We start from the raw sequence: 27,730 nt of genomic DNA on the forward strand, positions 1-27,730 counted from the left end.
AAAGCAGTAGATGAGATTCCATAGTAACATCATGCGCCCACGTCTTTTCTCACCAATTCTGTCTCACTTTCCCCACTCTAGAAATTCTGAGATGTTCGGATTTAAACTCCAAAGATGTCAAACTTCAGGCATATGCATTTGTTAAATTTAGCATATACTGTATACTGCATTTAACTGGAATTCGGTAATTTTATTTATTTTTGTTGCATTCAGAATTGTAATTGTATTTGTTAATTGTATATTGTGCTTTAATCGTATTTATCCTAACAAAGATTTACTTATAGTATATTTCTTCATCCATGCTTATTCAAGTAGAATATCACAGAGCATCAAACAACAATGGATTGAATCCATGGCAGGGCACCTTACACCTCATGCCCTCACTGACTCACTCACACATGGGGCAATCAGCTTAACACAGCTTGTGAAGAAGAAGGAAACCAGAATGCCGGCAGAATTACCCTCCTAGATATGTGGAGAGTGCACAAATTTTTAGACAGCAGTTGAACCCAAAAAGATCAAGATGAAGAATCACTGTAGTGTGTTCACCTCTGATTTTGTGCTTTGACGTTAATGTCTGACTGATTCTTCACCAGCAGTCATCAGGCCGTGCTTATTTTCAGCCCTCAGATTCCTGTCCATAAGAACTTAAGAATTTTACCAAATGAGAGGAGACCATTCAGTTCATCAGGCTCATTTGCTTAACTAATAGGTAAAATGTCCAGTATATCATAAAGATACTTCTTAAAGGGTGTCAAGTATTTTTTCTACATGCCTCAGTAGTTTGTTCTAGATTCCCACAACTCATAATTTCCACTAGTGTCCTTGAGTACTTGATTTGCGTTTCAGTTGATGCCTTTGAGAATTTGGACATCCTGGATTCGGTCCCCATGCAGTCTCCTCTCTTGGAGACTAAACAGGTATAATTCCCAGAGTCTATCAGAAGAGGACATGTCCTTAATGGCGTTGATCCTCGAAATCCGCTACAGTGTTATCTGCAACAAATATACTGTATTCGCCAGTGACCTTGTTCCCTAAATATTTTCCTGTAAATTCACCTTGTGGCCGACTTTGACGAATATAAAGTAATTTCCTTAGTCTTCCTTGATACTTTGTGAGGTCAATGTGGTATCACAGAGCTTTAGCAGCCATGTGCAGAACTTTCATGCCTGCATACTGCAACATCAGTGCCGAGTTGCTTCGGGCATGCATGATGTCACAATCCCATCAGTACTTCAGCCTACTTGCAGGATTTTCATTTGAAGGGTACATTAGCTTACCATAATGAAAATATTATGAGTTCTCCCACCAGATATATAATTGCATGCATAATTGTCTTTTACAAACTGTAATAAGTTGCCATTTTGTTCATGTTATATACTAATCAGTAATCAATAATTACATTGTGAATGTATCTTTTATCAATTTTTTTTGTATTAAGTAACATGTGTGAGCCACTAGGCGGTGTACTGCCACCCTAACCCAGACACAGCCAGGCAGGAGACAGGTTTTGCCACACTCCACATGTTTATTTACAGTTTTACCAGTCCACAATACCAGTAAACATGACGCAACACACCAGCACAATTCAGTCCCTTCTTGACGCCAGTCCTTCTCCCTCCACTCCTCTTCAGGCTTTGTCCTCTCCTCCCGACTCTGGCTACTTATGGAGTGAGGCGGCTCCTTTTTATAGGGCACCTGGATGGACTCCAACAAACCTCTATCGGCTACACTTCCGGTTGTGGCAGAAACATGACCAAATAAGGCCCAGGAAAGGTCCATGTGCCCCCTTGGTGGTGGCCATGGGTTCCAACAGGGTTGAGCCCCCATGCTAATAACCCGTGGCCCCACTGGAAACCAAGGGGCCTGCCCTCTATCGTCCTGGGGAAGAAACTGTCCCCACAATCCTCTTTTCCATGGTCCTTCCAGACTTTGGGAGTCCTGGACACGCAAGGGCCCCGGCCAACTGCCACAAATGTTAAAATAATTCATTATGCCTACCCCCCCTATAGACATAGCATTTGAACTGTTAGCACCACTGTGCTGCTAAATATGTTGGTACTTTGGGTTGACATTTATCAGAGTCATCCAACTGTGCACTGCAGATATTTAAAAGCTCTTTACTAAAAATCTCCTTTGTTCGGCTCTCTGTTTTTCTTCTTTGGGCTTGTTGTTTAGTATACTGCAGGCGGCGGGGGAACATTAGTAAAATTTGATGGCTAACCTGACCACCCTGCCATTAAATTGTCTATCCTGACTTTGATCTCCCAAAGGCATGGGCTGCTCATTCCATTTCATCTCGTAGGATTGTGGTCGCAGCCTGTGGAACAGAAAATGTTTGCAGCTGCCTACATTGTGTCACCTTGATATTAAAGTTCACCAGTATATTGTGTCACTGTGGTATAATTATTTACTTGTATAATTACCCAGATGGGTGAATTTTTAATGCAATACATAGGCGACTAAAATATCACAGTACCCTTGCTTAATAGGATGGAGAAGTCAGTGACAGGGTTTACAGAATCTATGAAACTAAAAAGTGAAGTCAGAATGTGTCAAATTGTTTGGATTACCTGTCATGATATCTTCAATATTCTGGCCTGCTACTTTGGCTAAGCTTAAAGTTAGTTTCCCCACATTTCTTCTTAAGTGATGGCAGAGCAGAACCAATCCTATCATTAGCAACTGTAACACACCCACACACGGACGTCATTAACAAGTATACCGCATTGATAACGTGCCAGATCTGCAAGCTGTGGAGGATGTCAGCACACCAGAAGGCACTAATTTGACCGGCATTTTTCAGTGTTTATTTACTGCTGTAATTTACTTGAAATAGCAAAAAAAAAAAAAAAACACAAACAAAATAAACGACAGAGGGGAGACTCATTTTTGTAAGTTTAAAAACTGGAAGCTCATGGTATGGATATGGTGCAACATCCCCTCAGAATCTGAGGAGTTATAAGGTTCTGCTATTCATACTGCATCAACAACAACAACATTTATTTATATAGCACATTTTCATTCAAAAAAGTAGCTCAAAGTGCTTTACATAATGAAGAAAAGAAAAATAAAAGACAAAATACAAAATTAAAATAAGACAACATTAGTTAACATAGAGGGCGGCACGGTGGCGCAGTGGGTAGCGCTGCTGCCTCGCAGTTGGGAGATCTGGGGACCTGGGTTCGATTCCCGGGTCCTCCCTGCGTGAAGTTTGCATGTTCTCCCCGTGTCTGCGTGGGTTTCCTCCGGGCTCTCCGGTTTCCTCCCACAGTCCAAAGACATGCAGGTTAGGTGGATTGGCGATTCTAAATTGGCCCTAGTGTGTGGTTGGTGTGTGGGTGTGTTTGTGTGTGTCCTGCGGTGGGTTGGCACCCTGCCCAGGATTGTTTCCTGCCTTGTGCCCTGTGTTGGCTGGGATTGGCTCCAGCAGACCCCCGTGACCCTGTGTTCCGATTCAGCGGGTTGGAAAATGGATGGATGGATAGTTAACATAGAAGAGGAGTAAGGTCCGATGGCCAGGGTGGACAGAAAAACAAAAAAAACTCCAGAAAGCTGGAGAAAAAAATAAAACCTGTAGGGGTTCCAGGCCACGAGACCGCCCAGTCCCCTCTGGTCATTCTACTTAACATATATGAAATAGTCCTCTTTGTAGTTAGGGTTCTCACGGAGTCACTTGATGGTGATAGTCATACAGACTTCTGGCTTTTATTCCATCCATCATTGTTGGAACATCACGGTGCTTTGAGTAGATGGTGGTGGCACAAGCCACCACCAAAAGGACACCGGAAAAGGAAACAGAAGAGAGAGTAGGGGTTAGTACAGATTTTGAATGAATAGTTATTATAATGAATTGGATATACAGAGTATCAGGATTAAATTACAGTGAAGTTATGAGAAGGCCATGTTAAAGTAATGTGTTTTCAGCAGTTTTTTAAAGTGCTCCACTGTATTAGCCTGGCGAATTCCTACTGGCAGGCTATTCCAGATTTTAGGTGCATAACAGCAGAAGGCCGCCTCACCACTTCTTTTAAGTTTTGCTCTTGAAATTCTAAGGAGACACTCAGTTGAGGATCTGAGGTTGCGATTTGGAATATAAGGTGTCAGACATTTCGATATATAAGATGGGGTGAGATTATTTAAGGCTTTATAAACCATAAGCAGAATGTGGATATCTGTCATTCAATGTAGATCAATGTAGAGACTGCATGGTGCTTTGATCGGGTGGAGGTGGCGCAGATCGCCATCATAGAAAACCGAAACAAGAACAGCAGAGAAAGTAGGGGTTAGTACGGATTGTGGAGACATGATAAAAACGATAATTAAATGCATATACAGAATATCAGGGTTACACTAAAATGAAGCTATAAGAAAGCCAAGTTAAAGTAATGGGTTTTTAGCAGTTTTTTAAAGTGCTCCACCGTATTAGCCTGGCGAATTTCTATCGGTCAGCTATTCCTGATTTTAGGTGCGTAACAGCAGAAGGCCGCCTCCCCACTTCTTTTAAGTTTACCTCTTAGAATCATAAGCAGATGCTCATTTGAAGACCTAAGGATACAATTTATAGTGTAAGGTGACAGGCATTCCGAAATATAGGATGGAGCAGATTATTTAAGGCTTTGTAAACCATAAGCAGGATTTTAAAGTCAATTCTGAATGACACAGGTAATCAGTGTAGTGACAATCAAAACTGGAGAAATGTGTTCGGATTTTCTTTTCCTGGTTAGGATTCTAGCAGCTGCATTCTGCACTAGTTGCAAATGATTTATGTCTTTTTTGGGTATTCCTGAGAGGAGTGCGTTACAGTAATCTAGCCGACTGAAAACAAACGCGTGTTCACCAGCTGTAATCAGATCCAGGCGAAGCCTTAGCTCTTTGCGATGTACATCCATCCATTTCTTAGCCATTGTGTTTATTTATGATATAATTAGATGAATTAGAAAATTAATATATACCAAAAGAGGAGAAATTCCCCTAAGGCAGGCATAAACAATAAGCTTTATAATGTAGAGACTCACATAAAGATTATGGAGCAACAGCAATACCTGCTGAAACACAAATCACGGGAGAATAAAGATGGCAAGCAATCTACATTTGTATGCAATGTGAGTCTTCATGCAGGCATAATGGAACATCCAGGGTAGAATTGTCATGCTGGTTGATGTATTCCAGGGCTAAAGGTTGTGAAGCTCAAGAGAGAGCAAAGGAAATGAATATCGTGAGTTTAATTAAAGAAGAATATGAGGAGGACCTGACAATATTTCTCCATGTTATAGGAATGATTTTACTTTAATTCATTCATTCATTCATTCATTTATCTATTTTAACTTCTCTGACAAACATAACGAAATGCTGTATCTTTAACACTATGAAAAAAATGAAAATTGTCATCTGTAATATTTTGGAGGGTGGCACGGTGGCGCAGTGGGTAGCACTGCTGCCTCACATTTAGGAGGCCCGAGTTCGCTTCCTGGGTCCTCCCTGCGTGCAGTTTGCATGTTCTCCCCATGTCTTTGTGGGTTTCCTCTCACAGTCCAAAGACATGCAGGTTAGGTGCGTTGGCAATCCAAAATCTCCCTGGTGTGTGTGTGTGTGTGTGTGTGTGGGTGCCCTGCGGTGGTCTGTTACCCTGCCCAGGGTTTGTTTCCTGCCTTGCGCCCTGTGTTGGCTGTGATTGGCTCCTGCAGACCCCTGTTGCCCTTTATTATGATATAGCGGGTTGGATAATGGATGGATGGATGTAATAGTTTGGAAGAAATATTTCAAAAATTCAGGTGAATTTTGGGAGAATGAGCTAAAAGATTCACATAGGCTTGAAGAGAGTTTAATAAAATGCAAAGAACAAGCATAAGCCATTGAACGTTGCTTTTCGGTCGTTTCCAGTCGATTCTTGCCTTGTTTTAGGATGACCAGACAGCAGGCTATGTAGGCTTTTTGACAGTTGTAAATGAGTGGATTAGAACAGCGTAAGTAATAATGCCACTAGTAATACAAGTTTCCATTTCTTTTCAGCCTACAAGGAGAAAATGAAGGAGATGTCCATGTTGTCTCTCATCTGCTCCTGTTTCTACTCACAGCCACATCCCAACAGCATCTACCAGTATGGAGGTAAGAATGAGACATCCATTTATAATTGCTAATATTATTATTATTTGTCCACAGGCCAGTGTCCCAGTGAAGTTGTCTGCAAACACCAGCAGAAGTAGCAATATGTCAATGTTGGAGAATTTTATCTTATTGACTAGAGAAATGCACAACCCACAGTCCTCAAATTAAATGCAAATAAAAATCAAATTAAACATAAGGAGCTGTTGATACTTCTTATGTTTCCTAAATACTTACTTCTTTTCATTCCTTTAAATGTCATTTTTGTTACTTTGTCTTGCATGCCTTTGAGCTGTCAAATTCTGAACATGTATTTGACGAACTTCTCAGTTGTCAGCATGTAGTTCTCTGTCTTTGCTATTCTCGCATTACTCATCCTGCATTTAATGGTCAGCAGATGTCGCTGCTCTTCTTCTTCCTATTATGTTGTTCTCAGTCATGTCATTGGATTCTGCAATTCACTTGAAGATCAGTAGATGTCGCTGCTCCTCTTTTTCTTTCTACTATGCCACTTGGTTTTGCAACCACTTTGCTGTACTAAACATGCCACCATGGATGGATCACTTTGCTGAAGTCATCACTGCCTTAAATTTTTGGACTTACCAGAACATACATCAAGACCAACATCCAGATTCTAGCCCCATTATTCTTCTAGTAATTGCATGACAGAGTGACATATTTTACCATGGCGGAGTGGTGGCTCTGAGGCTAGGGATCTGCACTGGCAATCGGAAAGTTTCCGGTTCCAATCCCGTAAATGCCAATAGGGACTCTGCTCTGTTGGGCCCTTGAGCAAGGCCCTTAACCTGCAATTGCTGAGCACTTTGAGTAGTGAGAAAAGCGCTATATAAATGCAAAGAATTATTATTACCATTCTGCAGACTGTATATAGTGTAAAAGACCAGGCCCCAGGCACAGACAGACAGACACCGTATGTCTTAAAAACACGCTTCTTTATTTTATCTTCAGCCGTGGGGCACGCCTTCCCCGTGTCCCACTGGCCCAACACAGTCCCACAAGCACTTAAATTGCACTTAAATTATACACAACTAACCGCACTTCTTCTCAGCACCACCACTCCTCCTCAGGCTTCGTTCTCCTTCCTCCCAACTCTGGCTCCCTGAGTGGTGGTGGCTGGCCCTTTTTATATCCCACCCGGAAGCGGTCCAGGTGCTTGGACACCTGGTCCTAATTGCCCTTCCGGGTGGGGCTGAAGGTATGACCAGCCAGGCTGCTGACTCCACGCAGCTCCCCCTGGCGGCCATCCGAGCCCCCAACCAGGCTGTGGAGGACTCCATCTCCCATGGAGCCATGCGCCGGGCTGGGGAATCATTGGCTGCCAGGGAGGCTGCCACCAAGTGTCCCGGGGGAGGTACTGAACAGTCCATGGCTGCTCCCCTGGAACAGATGTAGGAGAGGCGTCCCTTCCGGGCATGGGACCCGGCTGTCCTTTACAATAGTTAACAGCTGAGATCACCATTGTGATGCTTCCAACGGACACCCTTTATTGCATCAGGTCTGAGGGAGCCCCGCCATATGACCTGCTTGGATTCATAATGGCAAACACTAAAGAATATGTGAATGCTTGGACTTAAGAAGGTGAAATCATTTGAATCACATAGCTAAAAACACACACTTCATTACAAATCAAACTAAAGAGAATAGTGTAGCCCATTCTATACCTAATGTTTTATTTAGATAGAAGGACACCAAAATATCTGGAGAGATTAAAAGTCTTATTGTTGAATCAGAGCTTCTCATATGTAAATTCTAGAGTTAACAAAAGTCTTGGCTACACAGAAAATTATAGCCTGTATGTCATTCATGGAAGATCAGCAGTCAATGCACTTATAATTATTATAACAAAAATCTTTATATTATATGTCAAGATTGCATAGAGAAATCCACCCCAAGACATTTAAAAAACACAAAGCCATTGTGTAGAATTTAAGCACACACAGGGGTTGTGGGACATTGGTAGTGAGTCATTGGTAACATGTCCAACATCTTAACCCTTAGGCCTTTGAAACCTTTAATTACCACACTTTATTTTAATTCTCTATTAGAACTTGAAGATGCCTTGCAAACAAAGAAATATTTATTCTGAGGTATAAACAAATCATTGAGAGGGCCATTACAAGAAATCAGTGTAACTGCTTATGCATTGAATGCAAATGAACTTGAATAGTAATTTTAAAAACTTTAATCATTTGAGGTATTTTTTGAAATCATGCTGTATACTGTCTGGATTTGGATATAACTAAACAATTTAAAGCAGCTCGCGTATTCATGTTTTTTCTAGATATTTGAACTTTTCTACCTTTTCAAGCCTCTTTCCTTGCAGGTTTACCTTTCTGTCTTGTTCTTACCCTTTAAATCTTAGAAATTCAGTCTTTTTCCTACTAGTGTTAAGGTCTTGTTACTCCATTGCTCTTTTCATCTGCTCCAGTTTCCTTTCCATAATCTTCTTAGAGGTGCCAAATTGCACAATGCCATTCACAAACAGCAAACACCATGGGGATTGGCCTATTATTCCCCTAGCAATGATATCCATAACTAGAGTGTAAAGATCATCCTCGATGTATCCCAACCTTAACTTCAGACCTCTCTGATACTCCTGCACTATTTCTCACTTAACTATCCTGGGATTAATAAAGTATCTATCTATCTATCTATCTATCTATCTATCTATCTATCTATCTATCTATCTATCTATCTATCTATCTATCTATCTATCTATCTATCTATCTATCTATCTATCTATCTATCTATCTATCTATCTATCTATCTATCTATCTATCTATCTATCTATCCTTTCATAACTTCCCTGGTACTTGCTTCTCTCTCATACACCTCCACATTTCTTTCCAGGAAACTCTATCATATGCCCTTTCTAAACCTATGAATACCATGTTTAGTCCTTTCTGCTTCTGTCTATATTTTTCATAATCTGTATCTAGGTGAATATCACATCTGTTGTAACTTTTCCTGACATAAATCCAAGCTGTTTTTTTTCCTGGTGTCGTCTCTGTTCTCAGCCTTTCCCATATTTTCATTGTATGTGACATCTGCTTTAAGCCTTTATCATTTTCATAATCCTGCATGTCTCCATTCTCCTTATATATAGTCGGATTCACACTCTTTCTTCATTAAAATGGTAAATTATCATTACAATAGATTTTTGACATCAGTTCCCACAACAAATCCACCCCCCCCCCCGCCAGAGATTTCCATGCTTCAGCCAGTATCCATTCTTCATTCTTTCCAATGACTGTCTGATTGTTCCCTGCTTATTCCTGTTGTTACACCCTTTGGTATTCCATCTTCAAAAAGTACCATTGCATTTTCCTCATAAAGCAGTTTCTCAAGGTGTGACTTCCACATTTCCTTAACTGAATCCACATTACTCAGCACAACTTCCAGTTTGTACTTAATCTTTTTGATTTTTTGTAAGATTTTTCGTTGCTTTGTCTCAAATCTTCACTCTTCGGAATATCTTTTTTTCTCCCTTCTGGTGTTTCCAGTTCATAAACAAACATTTTGGAACAGTGGCTCTTTCTGATCTTCATGCTGTATTCACCATTAGGGCCAGTGGCACCATTAAGGCATATTAGGCAGATCATAAGGGGGAAAAAACCCAGCCACACGGGTTAGCTACAGACCAGTCAGCTGGCACACTAATAAGCTCGGCCAAGGGCACAAAATAACCTAGCAGTGGCACTGCTCACCGTATTCTCTCTTGATAACTCTTAAGAGAATATTCCATCGAAGAAAATTCTTTTTTCATTTTTACATGTTACTTTTCCCATGATTGAAAAAAAAATGTAATTTCGTGATTTCATAGAGAATGTTTTAAAAAGGTTTATAATAGAATACAACTGATAGAGACTGGTAGTTAGGATACAGCAGGTTGGATAATGGGTGGATAGAGACCAATGATGTACAACAGCTAATGATATGAAAAATGTCCATGAAAAAAAAATCTTACGTTACTCGTGTCACATTAACCACATAGTTATCGAGTCGTTTGATCACAACATGTAAAATATATAAATTTTAAAATATTGTTAATCAAATACTTCGAGGACAAAAAAAAAATAAAACACACATCATAAACAGGAAACACATTAACATAATGCTGAGATTCTGAATTGAAGATTATATGAGATGAGTCATGTTGAACAGATATTTGTGCCATGGATTTTTTTCACTATCTTTGCCTTTGTTCAGTATTGGCCACCATTACTTTTTTTATCTTCGTTCTCCATGAAAACATTAAAAATGTTTTATCAGTTATCATTACAAAACACATGGGGTAACATATTAAAAAAAATCATTTTTGTGTTGAAAATTCCTTTAAAATGTAAGCTCCTGATTTGCTTGCTCTTCCCTTTTACAGTCATTTGAAAAAGTTTGGGATCCCCTCTTAATTCTTTGGATTTTTGTTTCTCATTGGCTGAGCTTTCAAAGTAGCAACTTCCTTTTAATATATGACATGCCTTATGGAAACAATACTATTTCAGCAGTGACATTAAGTTTATTGGATTAACAGAAAATATGCAATATGTGTCATAACAAAATTAGACATGTGCATAAACTTGGGCACAGAGATATGACATCAATACTTAGTTGAGCCTCCTTTTGCAAATATAACAGCCTCTAGACGCCTCCTATAGCATTTGATGAAGGTCTGGATTCTGGATGGAGGTATTGTTGACCATTCTTCCGTACAAAATCTCTCCAGTTTAGTTGAATTTGATGGCTGCCGAGCATGGACAGCGTGCTTCAAATCATCCCATAGATTTTTGATGATATTCAAGTCAGGGGACTGTGACTGCCATTCCAGAACATTGTACTTCTCTCTCTGCATGAATGCCTTTGTAGATTTCCAACTGTGCTTTGGGTCATTGTCTTGTTGGAATATCCAACCCCTGCGTAACGTCAACTTTGTGACTGATGGTTGAACATTATCCTGAAGAATTTGTTGATATTGGGTTGAATTCATCCGACCCTCGACTTTAACAAAGACCCCAGTCCCTGAACTAGCCACACAGCCCCACAGCATGATGGAACCTCCACCAAATTTGACAGTAGGTAGCAGGTGTTTTCTTGGAATGCGGTGTTCTTCTTCCACCATGCAAAGTGCTTTTTGTTTTGACCAAATAAGTCAATTTTTGTCTCATCAGTCCAAAGCACTTTGTTGTAAAATGAATCTGGCTTGTCTAAATGAGCATTTGCATACAACAAGAGACTCTGTTTGTGTCGTGAGTGCAGAAAGGGCTTCTTTTCTCATCACCCTGCCATACAGATGTTCTTTGTGCAAATTGCGCTGAATTGTAGAACGATGTACAGATACGCCATCTGCAGCAAGATGTTCTTGCAGGTCTTTGAGGTGATCTGTGGGTTGTCTGTAACCATTCTCACAATCCTGTGACTATGCCACTCCTGTATTTTTCTTGGCCTGCCAGACCTGCTGGGTTTAACAGCAACTGTGCCTGTGGCCTTCCATTTCCTGATTCCATTCCTTACAGTTGAAACTGACAGTTTAAACCTCTGAGAGAGCTTTTTGTAGCCTTCCCATAAACCATGAGACTGAACAATCTTTGTTTTCAGATCTTTTGAGAGTTGCTTTGAGGATCCCATGCTGTCACTCTTCAGAGGAGAGTCAAAGGGAAGCACAACTTGCAATTGACCACCTTAAATACCTTTATATCTCATGATTGGACACACCTGTCTATGAAGTTCAAGGCTTAACTATCTAATCCAACCAATTTGGTGTTGCAAGTAATCAGCATTGAGCAGTGACAGGCATTCAAATCAGCAAAATTACAAGGGGACCCACATTTGTGCACAGTCACTTTTTCACATTTGATTTAATTTCATACAACTAAATACTGCTTCACTAAAAATCCTTGTTCAGAAAACACCCCAGTACTCAGATGTTCCTAGGAAATTAAAGACATACCACGGTTATCTTTTTTGTTGAAAGTAAATTATTATGCAGGGTGAGAGGGGTTCCCAAACTTTTTCATATGACTGTAAATATCCAATAGTGAGTCACTTCCACCAGTTGATTAAAGCTCCCTGGCTATACCTTTCCTTGTGCATCAGTTGAAAGACACAGAAACGCCCCATGTAAATGCTCTCCCAAATAACTGCATGGAGGTAGCACTTGGTTTATAATGAGAGCCCACACAGGTGTGTTTAGGTTTTTTTTTATTATAAACTAGAGCCGAGAGTACAGGAACAGAGTTTGACAAAAGCATTCTCACGAATGAGAGGTGAGAAGATCCTGGGCGTGGACCTTTAACTGGGAATGGTTGAGAGGAGGGCGAGACTTGAAAAAATCTCTTGGCAATAGTTTCGTCTCATCTCAAGATTTTCTTTTATAATAGACAGATGACGCGATGTCTCATTGTCTTTAATTTGGTCCTTCTACCAATCATTTTCAAGACTGCTTTCACCTGTTCATCAGGAGGTCTTACAGTCTCTCGTCATACTTCCTCCTCTTCATTCTCTCCCTTCCTTCAATGTGGAGGTGTCAGAAGTTGATTGAGCGAAGTCAGGAAGGCAAGCTTAAGCTGACCAGGAGAGAAGGAATCTAAAAAGTTAAGCCCATGACATAAGACAAATCATCGATGTGATAGACTGGAGTGTATACACATAAAGGGAGGAAAAAAACAAAAGATGTAAATCGCAGTCAGAGATAGAAAAGATTTTGAAATCAAAGACAAAATGAACAAACAAACTGAATGCTTAGTCTTCTTAGTTGAATCGAAACTTGGACAAGTGTACAATGTGCTGCAAACTCCAGTATAATAACCCTAAAAAAAGCCTCAAAATGGCAGTTTTATGATCTCTGAATGTTTGGCCTAATTGTTATTTTGCATAATGGGTTTGCTTAAGTTGTGGAATTATATTTTTATATTTAATTATTATTTTTTAAAACTGTTTTTATTTAAAATGTATTTCCACTGCTGTTCTGAGTTGCCGTCATACACCACACAACATTGCCCTGGAAGTTATGAGGTTGGCTTTATCAGCACAATGCTATGAAGTTTGCAACATCACATTTGTCATTATTTAAGTTAGCGGATATTGTGAGAAGAAACTTTTGTGGGCATCTGTGTTATTAGTTCTCTTTAGAATTCCCTTTTCCTGACACTTCACTTTGAAATTATACTATGATTTATAGGTTTATGATTTTATTTAAATGAAGGATAGGATAGACTTTGGGTTTTACTTTTTTGTGCATTTCTTCACGTTTTCTCTCCTGGCTATCCACATTAACTCTGGTTGCCTTTCCCTGTGCAAGTCATAACAGGCTGTGACCATAAACAATACAAGATGGCATTACAGGAGAGAGCAAAAAATTATCAACATAAGAAAAAAACATATTGAAACAAAATAAAAATGTGAATATTCAAGTCCTGGGTCACAAAAAAAAAACCAAAAATGATTTACAGATAATATGTAGAGCCCCAGGACTCTATGAGATTCATATCATGGAAATGGAAAGTGATAGACACCCTCTAGCATCCTGAAGGAATATTACACATTTTCTGTCTGCATTACCTCTTTATTCTTTCAATACTTGTGTCCCTACTTGTTTTAGTTTCTGACACTCAGCAAATACAGGTGGAATGCCACCTCCAAGAGCACCCCGGTGTTCTGGAATATGCAGGTCTTCTTGTGTCGCCAGTGTAGTTCTCTTTACCCTATTCTGTAGGGCTTGCCCCTACCTATGCCCTTGGCCTGGCCTACTTCTTGCCTTGACAGCAGCACTTCATAACGACAAGAATCTCCTCTGTTGCATGGGGACATCACTGGCTATAGAGTTGATCCACTTTCTCCATTGCAAATAACAGAAAGCTGATATCAAAATAAATGAGTTCCATCGACGTTCATCTGTGCTACTTAAACTCAATGTCCCTCAGTGTTCTGTTTTCTGTGTCCCTTCTCTTTGGTTTATTAGCCGCTGTGACACAGCCATCTATTATTTTTCAATGCTCTTTAGTTGCATTGTTACACCCTCTACAGTTCTGTCTGTGACTATAACTGTTCTGAACTTTCCCTTTCTTTCTATCCACCTGACCATTTTTTCTTTCTTCTCTCTCTCTCTCTTTCTCTCCAACCGGAAAGGATGGTGGCAACCACATTCCTATCCCCTGTATGCTTGGAATAATGACATCTTATTGATATATTGGAAATATTTTCCTATACAGGCCTCTGTTTGAAGTTTTTTTGCGGGGCAGGGGCATTGTGAGGGGAAGCTGCCTAACGTTTTATTACTGATGACCTCCTGGTTATTACTTTGTGTCATTTTCTTCCTCCCGATGAAAAATTAATTACAAAACTAGTGTCAAGGTAATGGTGGGCGTAATTCAAGCAACTTACCTCCTCTGCATCAATGAAGGCTTGCAGACCCAGTAAAGTCTGTCAGCATCACCTGGACCTCTTTAACTCTTTCATCTTCTCTGTTTTCAATGCTTGATCACTGCAACAGTTGACTGTTCTTCAGCATACATGTCTTTTTTGTGTATCAACAGATATGGAAGTGAAACCAATTAACAAGCGGGCCTCTGGGCAGTCATTTGAGGTGATCCTAAAAGCCCCCAATGACCTGTCCCCTGACCGCCCCCATTCCCTCTGCTCTCCACCCAAAAAGAAGGACATGTCCTTGGATGAGGTCCAAAAGAGGCTGGAAGCCGCAGAGGAAAGGAGGAAGGTAAGGCGCTGCCATCATTCTTGTCCATCCACCCATCTGCTTTGCCAATTTAAACAGAAGCCTTCTAGTCTTTAGTAACTGATCTTACCACTCCTGTATTCTATGTTTTGCAAGTTTTTGCCATTGCTTACCTCAGCAGTGACATTCATGTCTCTGGTGACACTTCCTATGAAGTCAATAGACAGATTGGGAGAGCATGAGGGGTCATGAGGTCGCTGGAAAGGGGTGCGTGGCTCTATCTACACAAAAGGACAAAGGTCAAAGTCATTAGAGTCCTGTTGCTTCCTGTCTTGCTATATGGTTGTGAGACATGGACGCTATCCAGTGACCTGAGATGAAGGCTGGACTTCAGTACTGTGTCTCTTTGGAGAATCCTTGGGTACCGCTGGTTTGACTTTGTGTCGAATGACTGATTACTCATAGTGTCCCAAAATGAGTCACATTACTGGAATTGTGAGGAGTGTCAGTTATGGCGCTATGGCTATGTGGCACAATTCCTCGAGGGTGATCCAATTCTCCGGATCCTCTTTGTTGAGGACTCAATTGCCTGGACCAGGCCAAGGGGACTCCCACATAACACCTGGATGTGGCAGATAGAGGGTCATTTCTGAGGGGTGGGACTGGAATGCATGTCCGCCTTTTGTTGCCAACCAGGATCCCAAGCTAATTCATTGTGTGGTGGGTGCAGCAACATGCTGTACCAGTGCATGCTCCCCAACCTGACCTGACCTGATGATTTAAAGTAGCTGTTTTAAATGATAAGAATTAACTTAACACATTGACCTACAAAAATCTTGATGAATATGTCTAAGTGCATTTTTTTTAAATTAGTTATTATGAGGCCATTGGAGAATCCAATGCTGTCCTTATGTTGTGTGATTGTTTTAATTTCTTATTTGTATGAGCTTCACCAAATCAAATTCACTGCAACTGATGTTTCATAGCAATAAAGAATTTACTTAATGATAATACTTTTTATTTTTATTGTACCTTCCCAAAGCGCTTCCCAAATATTTAAAATACAATAGGCGAAAAAGCACAGACAAAGATCACACAAATAACACAATAGACAAATACATGAAGGACAAAGCTGTGAATTAGAATATGAAAAAACAAATTGGAAAAAAGTAGAAGAAAACCAAGAACAAACAATACAAGTATCTATCTATCTATCTATCTATCTATCTATCTATCTATCTATCTATCTATCTATCTATCTATCTATCTATCTATCTATCTATCTATCTATCTATCTATCTATCTATCTATCTATCTATCTATCTATCTATCTATCTATCTATCTATCTATCTATCTATCTATCTATCTATAATTTATTTAAGCTTACATGTAGGAACATAAAGGTAGATGTTGTAATTGACCACTGCAAGGAAGAAACAGGAATAGGATAAAAGGGCTTTGGTCATCAGTTTCAGAGCCAAACACTCAAATGACAGCAGCCATTCAGTGGCCATTTCTTTAATGTTTAGAACACAGCTAATAATTCCAGACCACTGTAATGATATGAGCTGCACTCCGCTGCACAGCACACACAGTCGCCTCAATAGGAGATGCAAACATATTAAATGTTTTCCTTATTTCAGTTAAGCATAACAAATTGATATTGCAGTCTGCAATGAATCAGACAGTATCAGTAGGAGAAGATCCAAGTCCACAAGGCCCTCATATGGAAGAAGCAGGTTCAAAAAATGATTAACGAATCCGGCTTATTTTCATAATTACAGGGGGTCCTCGGGTTACGACACAGTTCCATTCCTATAGCAGTGATATAACCCGAATTTTGGTGTAAGTTGAAACACACCCTAGCCTAAGTCACTTACCTATCCTAACACATTTGCAAAATCATAATTTAGAACAAAAAAACACAACTAAGCCAGAGAAAAAGGAAAAGGACATAAATATACTGTACTGTACACTGTACTGTAGTAACAGAAAAAATGACAAAAAAATGAGTGTTAAAAAAATTCCTCACCGTTATTCCTCCTCATCTCTTTACAATGTCTAATTTCACTTCCATCGTGATGGCTTTCCTCTTCTTCAAAGCACTACCATCTGAAGACTCTGACTTTTGTTTAGGAGCCGTGATAAGGGCCAAAAAGTCGGCAAACAAAGCAACACAAATGGAACACTTCCTCCGCGTGTAACCAAACTAGTTTGCCAACTCCCTCACACATACGCCGCGTTATTGCGTATTCTTCCACCCGCGCACAACCAAACTAGTTTGCCCACGTAGTCTGTAAGTACGATGCTAACAGTGTAAGTTGAAACACTCACGTTTCAATTTTTCAAGTTTTTATGGGAATGAGTGTTGCCAACTCAAAGCATCGTATGTCGAGACGTTGTAACCCGAGGACCCCCTGTAGTTGAATCAGATCTCTACTCAAAGAGTAATGCTGTACAAAGGTGCCAAATGATAATAGGACAGAGGAACATTTAAAAAGAAAACCGTTTTGGGAAATGGGTGCAAGGCCTACTAGCCCAAAAACAATAACAGGAAGAGAATTGTGTAACTGTCTCTCTGATAAGTTCAAGTTTATCGCCAAGTGTACATAGCACTATAAAATGCTTCCTTGCATATGTTCTCAAAATAACGAGAACACCAACAAAACACACTCACACAAAAAACAGTCTATCTATCTATCTATCTATCTATCTATCTATCTATCTATCTATCTATCTATCTATCTATCTATCTATCTATCTATCTATCTATCTATCTATCTATCTATCTATCTATCTATCTATCTATCTATCTATCTATAAGTACGCCTTATAAGTAACCTTATAATTGACACTGAGTATGGATGTTATTTACTTAGAAGTGGGAGTGTCTGTTGAAGTCTTTCATACTAACTCATAAAGGAAATGCAGACCACATATCTCAAATTGTTACGCTGTATCAAGACTACAGGTAGCTACAAGGAACAATCAAATATGTAAAAATGGAAGTTTGTCCGGTGTTGGAGCCTGTCTGTTTCAGCGCTGTGACATTCAAACTTATGTGTGAGTTCATGTGATGTCACTTGGTAGAAAGATTGCCAGAAAGAGTCAACAGGTCAACCACCAGGGGGTGCTCTTCCCTTTCACTATTCCAACCTGGCTTAGTAAATGATACCTTTCTTTACTCTTAGCATGTTTTTCATACTAACAAATGTAGAAGGAAACTTCATCAGCTTTAGGGATTTGTATTTCTTCCATCTGTATATTAGTTCTTCATCTCCATGTCATTAAGGTAGCACCAGGATGCAACTAATTTGAATGGAATGACCAGGAGAGGAGTTATTAAACCAGGCAAGTGATTGAAACCATAATACAGAGAGAGAGACCATCAAAAACAAATGTCAGGAGCTGCTAAGTTAAAAAAGAAATAAAGAAATCAAGCATACAAGGTTATTACTTGATGATCATGGTTCAATCGCCTCGATTTTTATACTATTGCAAGAATGACATGGTACATGAAATATTCCATCCACTCCCCTCCCCATGACCTTGTTCAGGACTATGTGGTTTGGAAAATGACTGAATTGAATATCCAGGAGCACTCTTTGTGGACACTACTGATGTGAAGTGGCTACTGTGGGAAAAAAAGGCAGTGACTGAAAGTAAGCAAAGCTAATGATAAATTGAAAATCATTTATAAACCATCACAAAGAAAAAATATAAAGCAAAGACAAGAATCAAGACCCAGAATGCTCCTTCTTGGAAGACAATATTGGATTGAAAAGCTGTCTGAAAATGAACACTAAGGCTTATGTAGCCCACTTAATTTAGTGTGCACAGCACCAATTCAGTGTTACTCTACTGTATTTGTGCATTGTACCCGAGTAGCGTTAGGGGCTAGCAGCAAATTAACTAAACATGTTTGCCAGTCAAGGAAAATCTGTGTTTGGTATTTGAACCTGATCAGCGAGATGGCGCTTGCAGCAGTCACTACTTTCACTCCTTTCAGTCTGACTGGGGTTTTGCTAAAGAAAGAGCAACTCAAGTTCTATGATTAGAAGAAAGACAAAATGGACTGGTCATGCATTTACAGGAGCAGGGATGGCTTTTCTTTGTAAGTACACTGGAGCAGGGGAATCTCTTACAGCCTTTTTGAAGGGAGTTCTAACTCATTACAACCCCTTGATCTCCGTAGACTGCACACAATAAGCTGATTATGCCTCCTGCCATTTTCCCATATAGAACACATTAAAGCAGCTCCATAGCATGGCAGATGTATGTATTTTAATTAAAAATACAAAGACAGTGAGCAGTTGCACTCCCTAAGAGTTAACTGTTCATTGTAACCTGTCTCCTGTGGGTTTATTTTAGTGGGGACATACTGAAATGTCATTATTATGAATGAACATAATTATTGTGTAATTATGTTTTTAAAATGTACTGGCAAAATGAAATCATGGTTAGGCCTGCTGCTTCACAGTCTTAAAATCGGTCCGACTGGGCTCTGCATTCTTTTCTCTTGTCTATGTGAGATTTCTCCCAGGGCTTTCTTTCTTTCTTTCTTTCTTTCTTTCTTTCTTTCTTTCTTTCTTTCTTTCTTTTTGTCCCATATCACGAACAGTCCATTGTGAATGGGTGTTGGAGTGGACTGGCATCCCATTCTGGATTTACTTTTTCCTTGCACTGCATACAGCCAAGATGAGTTCTGTCATGATGTGGTGTAAAAGTGGATTCATCACTGCACCTGTCAGTGGTTTTTGACCTCTTCTTTAACAAATCATTTGATCCTGAGATATGATGATAAAGCAGTAGTGCTGTCATATATACAGAGCACTAAGAATTCCTGCCTAGCTAACATGCACTGTGTCACTACTCTTCACCACCATGATAGATCGGTAAGGTTTACAGTTTCATTATTGGTTATTATTTGGTTTTGTTATATATTTTTTTCAGCTTTTTTAAAAAATATTTTACTGAATTTATGAAAATCAAACAATATTCCATACAAGCAAGTCGAATTTTACAAGACTAGGTAGCGGGTCAGGCCAATCTGCTTTTTTGTAATACTTTATTTCATTTTCTGGTTTGGATAAAAGTAGAATCTAATTTTGACAATGGAGTTTTTTTTCAACTTTTATTTAAAGACTAGCCGCGTTATCTGTCAAAAGGTAATCGAATAAATTGAAAATATTTGATATCTCTTGCCCTACATGTACCTTCAGGTTCTTTTGTCTCTTGACTGGTGCTTCCTCCTTTGAGTGCATTCCAGTAAAGCCTACCGCTAAGATGTTGTCATTATGAGGCGCCTTGCTCACTTCCTGTCTGCTTTTATAGCTCCCGTCTTTGAATGTGACTCTGAGCAAGCCTCCCACGCCTTTACACCTTCTTGTGTGTCACACTTCCTCTTTCCATCATATTACAAAAGCCAAACTGTCCAATCACAAAAGAAGCAAAACTGACCAATCGGATTGCTCTGAGGGACTGGACACATAGACCTTAGCGTCTTATCATATAGTAGATGTTAGAATATTGTAACATCTTACTGCAACACCATTTTGTTTAGTTATGGGTGCTGTCATTTTGTTTCTGAAACGATAGTTTTGCTAGACAAGAACTGACAAGAAGTGATTAACGCATGATAATAGAAGATATAATGTTCAGTGCAGGAGCTTCCTGTTTATCTGCGTTTGTGGATAAAAACCTTAATAGTGGAATGAATGCTTTGTTTATAAGCCTTTGTTTTCTTTCGATTTTGATTTTGGTATGTGCTTGAACTTGACAAGAGATTGGTTTTAATTTTTCTGGTTAATGAACCCTCCATCCATCCATTATCCAACTCGCTATATCCTAACTACAGGGTCACAGGAGTCTGCTGGAGCCAATCCCAGCCAACACAGGGTGCAAGGCAAGAAACACACCCCGGGCAGGGTGCCAGCCCACCACAGTGCACACACACACACGCACGCACACACACACACACACACACGCACACACACACACACCAAGCACACACCAGGGACAATTTAGGATCGCCAATGCACCTAACCTGCATGTCTTTGGACTGTGGGAGGAAATCGGAGCACCCAGAGGAAGCCCACTCAGACACAGGGAGAACATGCAAAGTCCACGCAGGGAGGACCCGGAAAGCAAACCCAGGTCTCCTAACTGCGAGGCAGTTAATGAACCCTGTTAGACTTTAAATTACATTTCGTCTTCTAATCCATTCTCATTAAAAAATTTGACTCATCTGTGTCACAGAGTACAATGTAATTCTTACATTGATGCATTAATCAACATGCAGCTATTCTTTCAGAGGAGAAAAGGCAGTCATTTTTTTATTAAAGTGTGGAATTTGTATCTCAGCCGGGATTCCTCTCCTGCCTGAGATTCAATTGTCATTTTTATGGTTCATTTTTGATTCCTTTGTTTATGAAAATATTGTTAGTCATTTAGTTCATATGTACTGTTCCTATGGTTCTTCTTTTATGTGCAGTGTATTTGGTTGGTGGTCCTCGAGAGGTGGGACCACATGTCCAACCCTGTAAAGGGGCTGCCCACAGCTTCATAAAGCCTGAGGAAAACCCACAGTCCTTTGTCTGGTGAATCGTCTTCAGTTTATTTGGTGCTTTAATTTGAATTCTGGATATTTTGAACCCTTGCTCTATTTTTTGACTCTGCCTTTTGGATTGTGCATTTGGTTTGCTTATTTTGAAGGTATCGACCTTCTGTGCTTTTGTACAACTTAGATCTTACATTTAATAGAGCTTTTTGTTAAAAATGTATCTTCTTATTTATAAAGATTCTACATTGTCCTCTTTTCACAGTCGGGGTTTGATGGTACTGCCACATTAGTGGGAATTTTTTGGGAGTTACAAAGACATTTGTAATGACTAAACAAAAGTAAACAGTCGCAGATGGTTTTGAATTAGAGCCCAAGAGGTGGAAGTCTGAAGAGAAAGCTAAGGTCGATGCCAGTGAGTAAGAAAACTAGTATTTAAACAGATCCCAAAACATGACGCACAAAATCTGGGTAAAACAAGATGTAGTGAGAGGTTTTGGGAGTTAGGAAGATAATTAATATTTATTTGCCAGAACAGAACAAGAGACAAGAATCAAAGGCAGGTAAGCAAAAAAAAAGTCAAAACCAAAATGTCTAATATAATAAACCGCATGTCAGATTCTTAAGGGATATCTAAATACTGTGATGATTCATAAATATGAGATGCTGAACTTTATGCCACTACAGCAATGACGTCACGTGACACTCACTTCTTACCATTAAGTCTAGCAACAACCTAATGCTTGCACATCAGAAATTCAAAGTAAAACTTTCACAAAAACATATCGCAACAACAAATGAGCATAATCACTCAATTCCTTGTCCTCAGAAACCCCAAGAATGAGAGTGAAAAAATTGCTTGAGTCCAAGACATAACTACAAAAAATCAAATTATGATGTGAACTGGGATTTTGGTTAAAGTGATCTTTAGTTAATCCAATAGTACAAACCTTAACAGAAGCAGAAAAACATTGCTCTACGTCAAGGGTCGCCAACTCCCGTCCTGAAGGACCACCGTGGCTGCAGGTTTTCATTCTAACCCTTTTCTTAATGAGTGACCTGTTTTTGCCGCTAATTAACTTCTTAATTGACTTGCTCTTGAAGTCTCAAACCCCTTAATTGTTTCTTTTTTCCTTAATTAGCAGCCAAACAATAATGAGATATAAAATGAGCCAAAACATAACCAGCAAACTGTGTCCATCATGCAGTATCTGAAAATAAAGAAAGATGAAGGTCTTGGGAATGTCAATCTGCTCAGGTCATCAAAACACTTGAACAGCAGTCTTAGAAAAGAGGAAATCAACAATTCCAGAAATGTCTGCTATTGCACAATGAGAGTAGCAACAAGCCATGGAATTAATTAAAGAATGGGTTTAATTAACAACAAGACTCAGCCTCTAATTAAGCAGCTGGTTGGAGTGGAATTGATTGGAGTTTGAGGTCCTGACTTAGTTGGTCTTCTGTTGGCTCACTTGCCTCACATTTCATTTCTGTTTGGGTGTCACTTAAGGAAAGAAATGTAGTAATTCAGAGGAACGATGAAAAGAAATTCAAGGGAACAAATCTTAAAAAACAAGTCAATTCAAATGAATTCACAAGAAATTAATTTGCACAAACAGGGAACTAATTAAAAAGGGGTTAGAATGAAAACCAGCAGCCATGGTGGTCCTCCAGGACCGGAGTTGGTGACCCCTGCTCTAAGTTCATTCAACAGGAAGTCACCAACTAGAAAATCATTCACAAAAATCTCAGTTTTCTCTGTAAACGTGGATAATCAGGAAGTACACAACACTAACCTTTACACTGTGTAAAAAGAAGACACAACAAGCATAAAGGTTTGGGGTTTTCCGGCCCCGTATACTGGAAATAATGATCTTTGGTCAGAAAAATTGTTCATAACAATATGCATCAGACAACAAGATGGTGGACTGGGGGAATCTTTATGGAGAAGGACCGGAAATGAAAGTGAAGGCTGCTGGGAAGGTACCAAGATGGATGCTGGGTTGTTGACGTCATCAGGGGTCAACAGAGGGAATGCGGAAGTGATATTGCGTGGTTAGTCACTGGAGGCGATTTCATGGCGGTGGCGTTTCTTTCTGTCTGTCGAAAACAAAGAGAGAGAGGTTAGTACTCCGCCATTCCCTTCTGGCCTGCGGTTTCACGTAACAGTTTGGGTCCTTCTGCGGCTCACTAAGCGCGCGTGCGTGACAACTGTTACAGCAGTGATGTCCCATACTGCGTAATTCCACTGCTTTTCATTAGCAATGCGGTAGCAACCAGTCCACAAAAATGGCGGAGCCCATAAAACAAAATGGTGTCAATCTTGTAAATTTATTGAATATAATTTTAATGCAACATTGTTACAAAAATTGAAATCTAGTTATTCCGATACCTAGAATGGGCACAAACATAACACAAAAAAAGAGATTTTTTTTTAAATGGAACTACGTTATAACAGCAACACATCACCACACAATAGGAGAGCATCCTTTTGACTGTAACGATACAAAGGTTTGATGTTGTTATGTTTGCAAACAGACAAAGTTTGAGAGTAGCCCAGGGATAAATATAAGCCAGAAAAAATGGCCAAAACCGGGAGATTAATAATAACAAGGGTCTATACCAAAATGTGAGACAAAATTCTTGGTCAAGATACTGAAGGAAAAGGTCAAAAAATGTGTCAAACATACCAAGGATCAAAGACAGAAAGGCTAGCAAAATGCAAATAGAGATTTGGGTTTTGTAGCTGCAGCTCAGATAAAGACGTGTTTTCGCAGGTGACCTTTTGAGGATATGTCTCTAACAACCAGTGTGTTACCCCTAAGATGGAAAATTACAAAATGACAGATAAAAAAATGCATTTTCTTTTTAAATTGGGAACTAGAATTAGATTCAGTGACTCAAAAACCCCTCAGAACAAGGTAAAAATACTCAGGGCTGGCTCTACCATATAGTGGAACTAGGCAGTCGACTGGGGGAGCAAAGGTTTTGGGTGGTAACATTTTGTCAGCCATCAAAGGCGTAGCGCTAATATACAAACACTTCAGAAAACTGACTGCGGACCCCACCTCGGTCTAATATCTGCTTTGCATTGTAATAAAAACTCAAAAGAGAGACCACCCCCTACCCACTATTCCATGCAATGTTGTATCTATAGTAGGGTGGCACAGTGGGTAGCGCTGCTGCCTTGCATTTAGGTGACTTGGGTTCGCTTCCCGGGTCCTCCCTGTGTGGAGTTTGCATGTTCTCCCCGTGTCTGCGTGGGTTTCCTCCCACAGTCTAAAGACATGCAGGTTAGGTGCATTGGCGATCCTAAATTGTCCATAGTGTGTGCTTGGTGTGTGGGCTGGCACCCTGTCTGGGGTTTGTTTCCTGCCTTATGCCCTGTGTTGACTGGGATTGGCTCCAGCAAACCCCCGTGACCCTGTAGTTAGAATATAGCGGGTTGGATAATGGATGGATGGATGGATATCTATAGTAGTTGCATTCAGGTCTCCCTGGTTTGGGCACAGCATTTTCAGTTTATGCCTAGGGTGGCAAAAAGAGCCAACACTGAAAATATACAAACTGATGTGGGAACTGTTAGAAAAAAGGAAGACACTCCTAACATATGTAGTATATATTTGACTAATGTTCTTGATTCCTTTCAAAAGGATATGTGTAATGCTTACCCATACAGCACTCCTTCTGCCCAGTATTCTCAAAGGTCATACATATTGTCTTGTCAACCAAGCATTGTCTCGAAGGTCTGCAAATGTTGATCTCTGGTTTATGTTTCCACAGTCTCAGGAAGCTCAAGTGTTGAAGCAGTTGGCAGAGAAACGTGACCACGAAAGGGATGTTTTGCACAAAGCTTTGGAAGAAAACAACAATTTCAGCAGGATGGCTGAGGAGAAGCTCAACTATAAGATGGAAATCAACAAGGAAAACCGAGAGGCCCACTTAAATGCTCTTAAGGAGCGGCTCCGTGAAAAGGTAAAAATTCATGTTACAAAAAATGTGATTTTAAGGTGTTCAATTAAAAAATAGGTTGAAACTTCTGACCACAAAATGATTTTACAGGATTTAATGTGACAAGCCCAAAGAAAAAATAAAAGGATTACTTATTTGTACTCGAATATACCAATGTAAGGCTATCATGCAATTTTGAATCCATTGTATTAAATATCTTAATGAGAGGCTCATTTATTCTTTTAATTTCATGAGTGAGGTGAGCTCCTTTTATAAATGTATCTGCACACCGGTTTATGTTAAATATTTCAAGCTTGCCATACTAAAACCTTTACCATGATTATTTAGTGAACGTTTCTTGATATGTTTATGGCATTTTTGCATGTGTCAATCATACATTTCTGAATTTAATGTTTTTCTTAAGGCTAGCCTCAGTGATGTCATCCCACCACTATTATTGTGTCACTGCCATTTTGATGCACATTGCGGTAAGCCATGGATCTGTTCCATATACCCACAGCAGCTGGCATCATGGCATGTACAGTGCATCCAGAAAGTATTCACAGCGCATCACTTTTTCCACATTTTGTTATGTTACAGCCTTATTCCAAAATGGATTAAATTCATTTTTTTCCTCAGAATTCTGCACACAACACCCCATAATGACAATGTGAAAAAAGTTTACTTGAGATATTTGCAAATTTATTAAAAATAAAAAAAACTGAGAAATCCCATGTACATAAGTATTCACAGCCTTTGCTCAATACTTTGTCAATGCAACTTTGGCAGCAATCACAGTCTCAAGTCTTTTTGAATATGATGCCACAAGCTTGGCACACCTATCCTTGGCCAGTTTTGCCCATTCCTCTTTGCAGCACCTCTCAAGCTCCATCAGGTTGGATGGGAAGCGTCGGTGCACAGCCATTTTAAGATCTCTCCAGAGATGTTCAATCGGATTCAAGTCTGGGCTCTGGCTGGGCCACTCAAGGACATTCACAGAGTTGTCCTGAAGCCACTCCTTTGATATCCAGGCTGTGTGCTTAGGGTCGTTGTCCTGCTGAAAGATGAACCGTCGCCCCAGTCTGAGGTCAAGAGCGCTCTGGAGCAGGTTTTCATCCAGGATGTCTCTGTACATTGCTGCAGTCATCTTTCCCTTTATCCTGACTAGTCTCCCAGTTCCTGCCGCTGAAAAACATCCCCACAGCATGATGCTGCCATCACCATGCTTCACTGTAGGGATGGTGCCAGGTTTCCTCCAAACGTGACGCCTGGCATTCACACCAAAGAGTTCAATGTTTGTCTCATCAGACCAGAGAATTTTCTTTCTCATGGTCTGAGAGTCCTTCAGGTGCCTTTTGGCAAACTCCAGGTGGGCTGCCATGTGCCTTTTACTAAAGAGTGGTTTCTGTTTGGCCACTCTACCATACAGGCCTGATTGGTGGATTGCTGCAGAGATGAATGTCCTTCTGGATGGTTCTCCTCTCTCCACAGAGGACCTCTGGAGCTCTGACAGAGTGACCATCAAGTTCTTGGTCACCTCCCTGACTAAGGCCCTTCTCCCCCGATCGCTCAGTTTAGATGGCCGGCCAGCTCTAGGAAGAGTCCTGGTGGTTTTGAACTTCTTCCACTTACGGATGATGGAGGCCACTGTGCTCATTGGGACCTTCAAAGCAGCAGAAATTTTTCTGTAACCTTCCCAAGATTTGTGCCTCGAGACAATCCTGTTTCGGAGGTCTACAGACAATTCCTTTGACTTCATGCTTGGTTTGTGCTCTGACATGAACTGTCAACTGTGGGACCTTATATAGACAGGTGTGTGCCTTTCCAAATCATGTCCAGTCAACTGAATTTACCACAGGTGGACTCCAATGAAGCTGCAGAAACATCTCAAGGATGATCAGGGGAAACAGGATGCACCTGAGCTCAATTTTGAGCTTCATGGCAAAGGCTGTGAATACTTATGTACATGTGCTTTCTCAATTTTTTTATTTTTAATAAATTTGCAAAAACCTCAAGTAAACTTTTTTCATGTTGTCATTATGGGGTGTTGTGTGTAGAATTCTGAGGAAAAAAATGAATTTAATCCATTATGGAATAAGGCTGTAACATAACAAAATGTGGAAAAAGTGAATACTTTCCGGATGCACTGTGTGTCATAGTATGATTGTATTTAATACGGTGGTGCTATTTCATGAAAACAATTTATTTCTTAGTTTCTTTCGTACTGGATTTACTGTAAGTTGAAAAGTATTTTTCCCAGAAGTTGCTTTCTTAATTTTTTTAGATTCTAATTTTTGTTTTGCAATTTAGAGGTTTTATCTATTTTATAGTGTGTCTTTTACTATTCAGAGCTTTTTTTCCTGTCCCTGCCTTATTCCTTATGGTTAACTCATCTCCTGCTCTTTTATTTCTTCTCTGCCATGTGTTA

General features: G+C 39.9%; 1 protein-coding gene across 2 annotated transcripts in view; it reads left to right on the forward strand.

Annotated features, from left to right (window-relative positions):
- The window catches only part of LOC114659528 (stathmin-3-like), a 90,913-nt gene that overhangs the window by 57,878 nt on the left and 5,305 nt on the right, over window positions 1-27,730 (forward strand). For both annotated transcript variants that reach the window (XM_028812065.2, XM_028812066.2), the window contains exons 3-5: window positions 6,013-6,108; window positions 14,655-14,833; window positions 25,135-25,326. In XM_028812065.2, the coding sequence (XP_028667898.1) occupies window positions 6,013-6,108; window positions 14,655-14,833; window positions 25,135-25,326 (467 nt within the window). The remainder of the gene's footprint in view (window positions 1-6,012; window positions 6,109-14,654; window positions 14,834-25,134; window positions 25,327-27,730) is intronic.

Source organism: Erpetoichthys calabaricus, chromosome 10 (genome assembly GCF_900747795.2).
Source record: "Erpetoichthys calabaricus chromosome 10, fErpCal1.3, whole genome shotgun sequence".
NCBI lineage: Eukaryota > Metazoa > Chordata > Cladistia > Polypteriformes > Polypteridae > Erpetoichthys > Erpetoichthys calabaricus.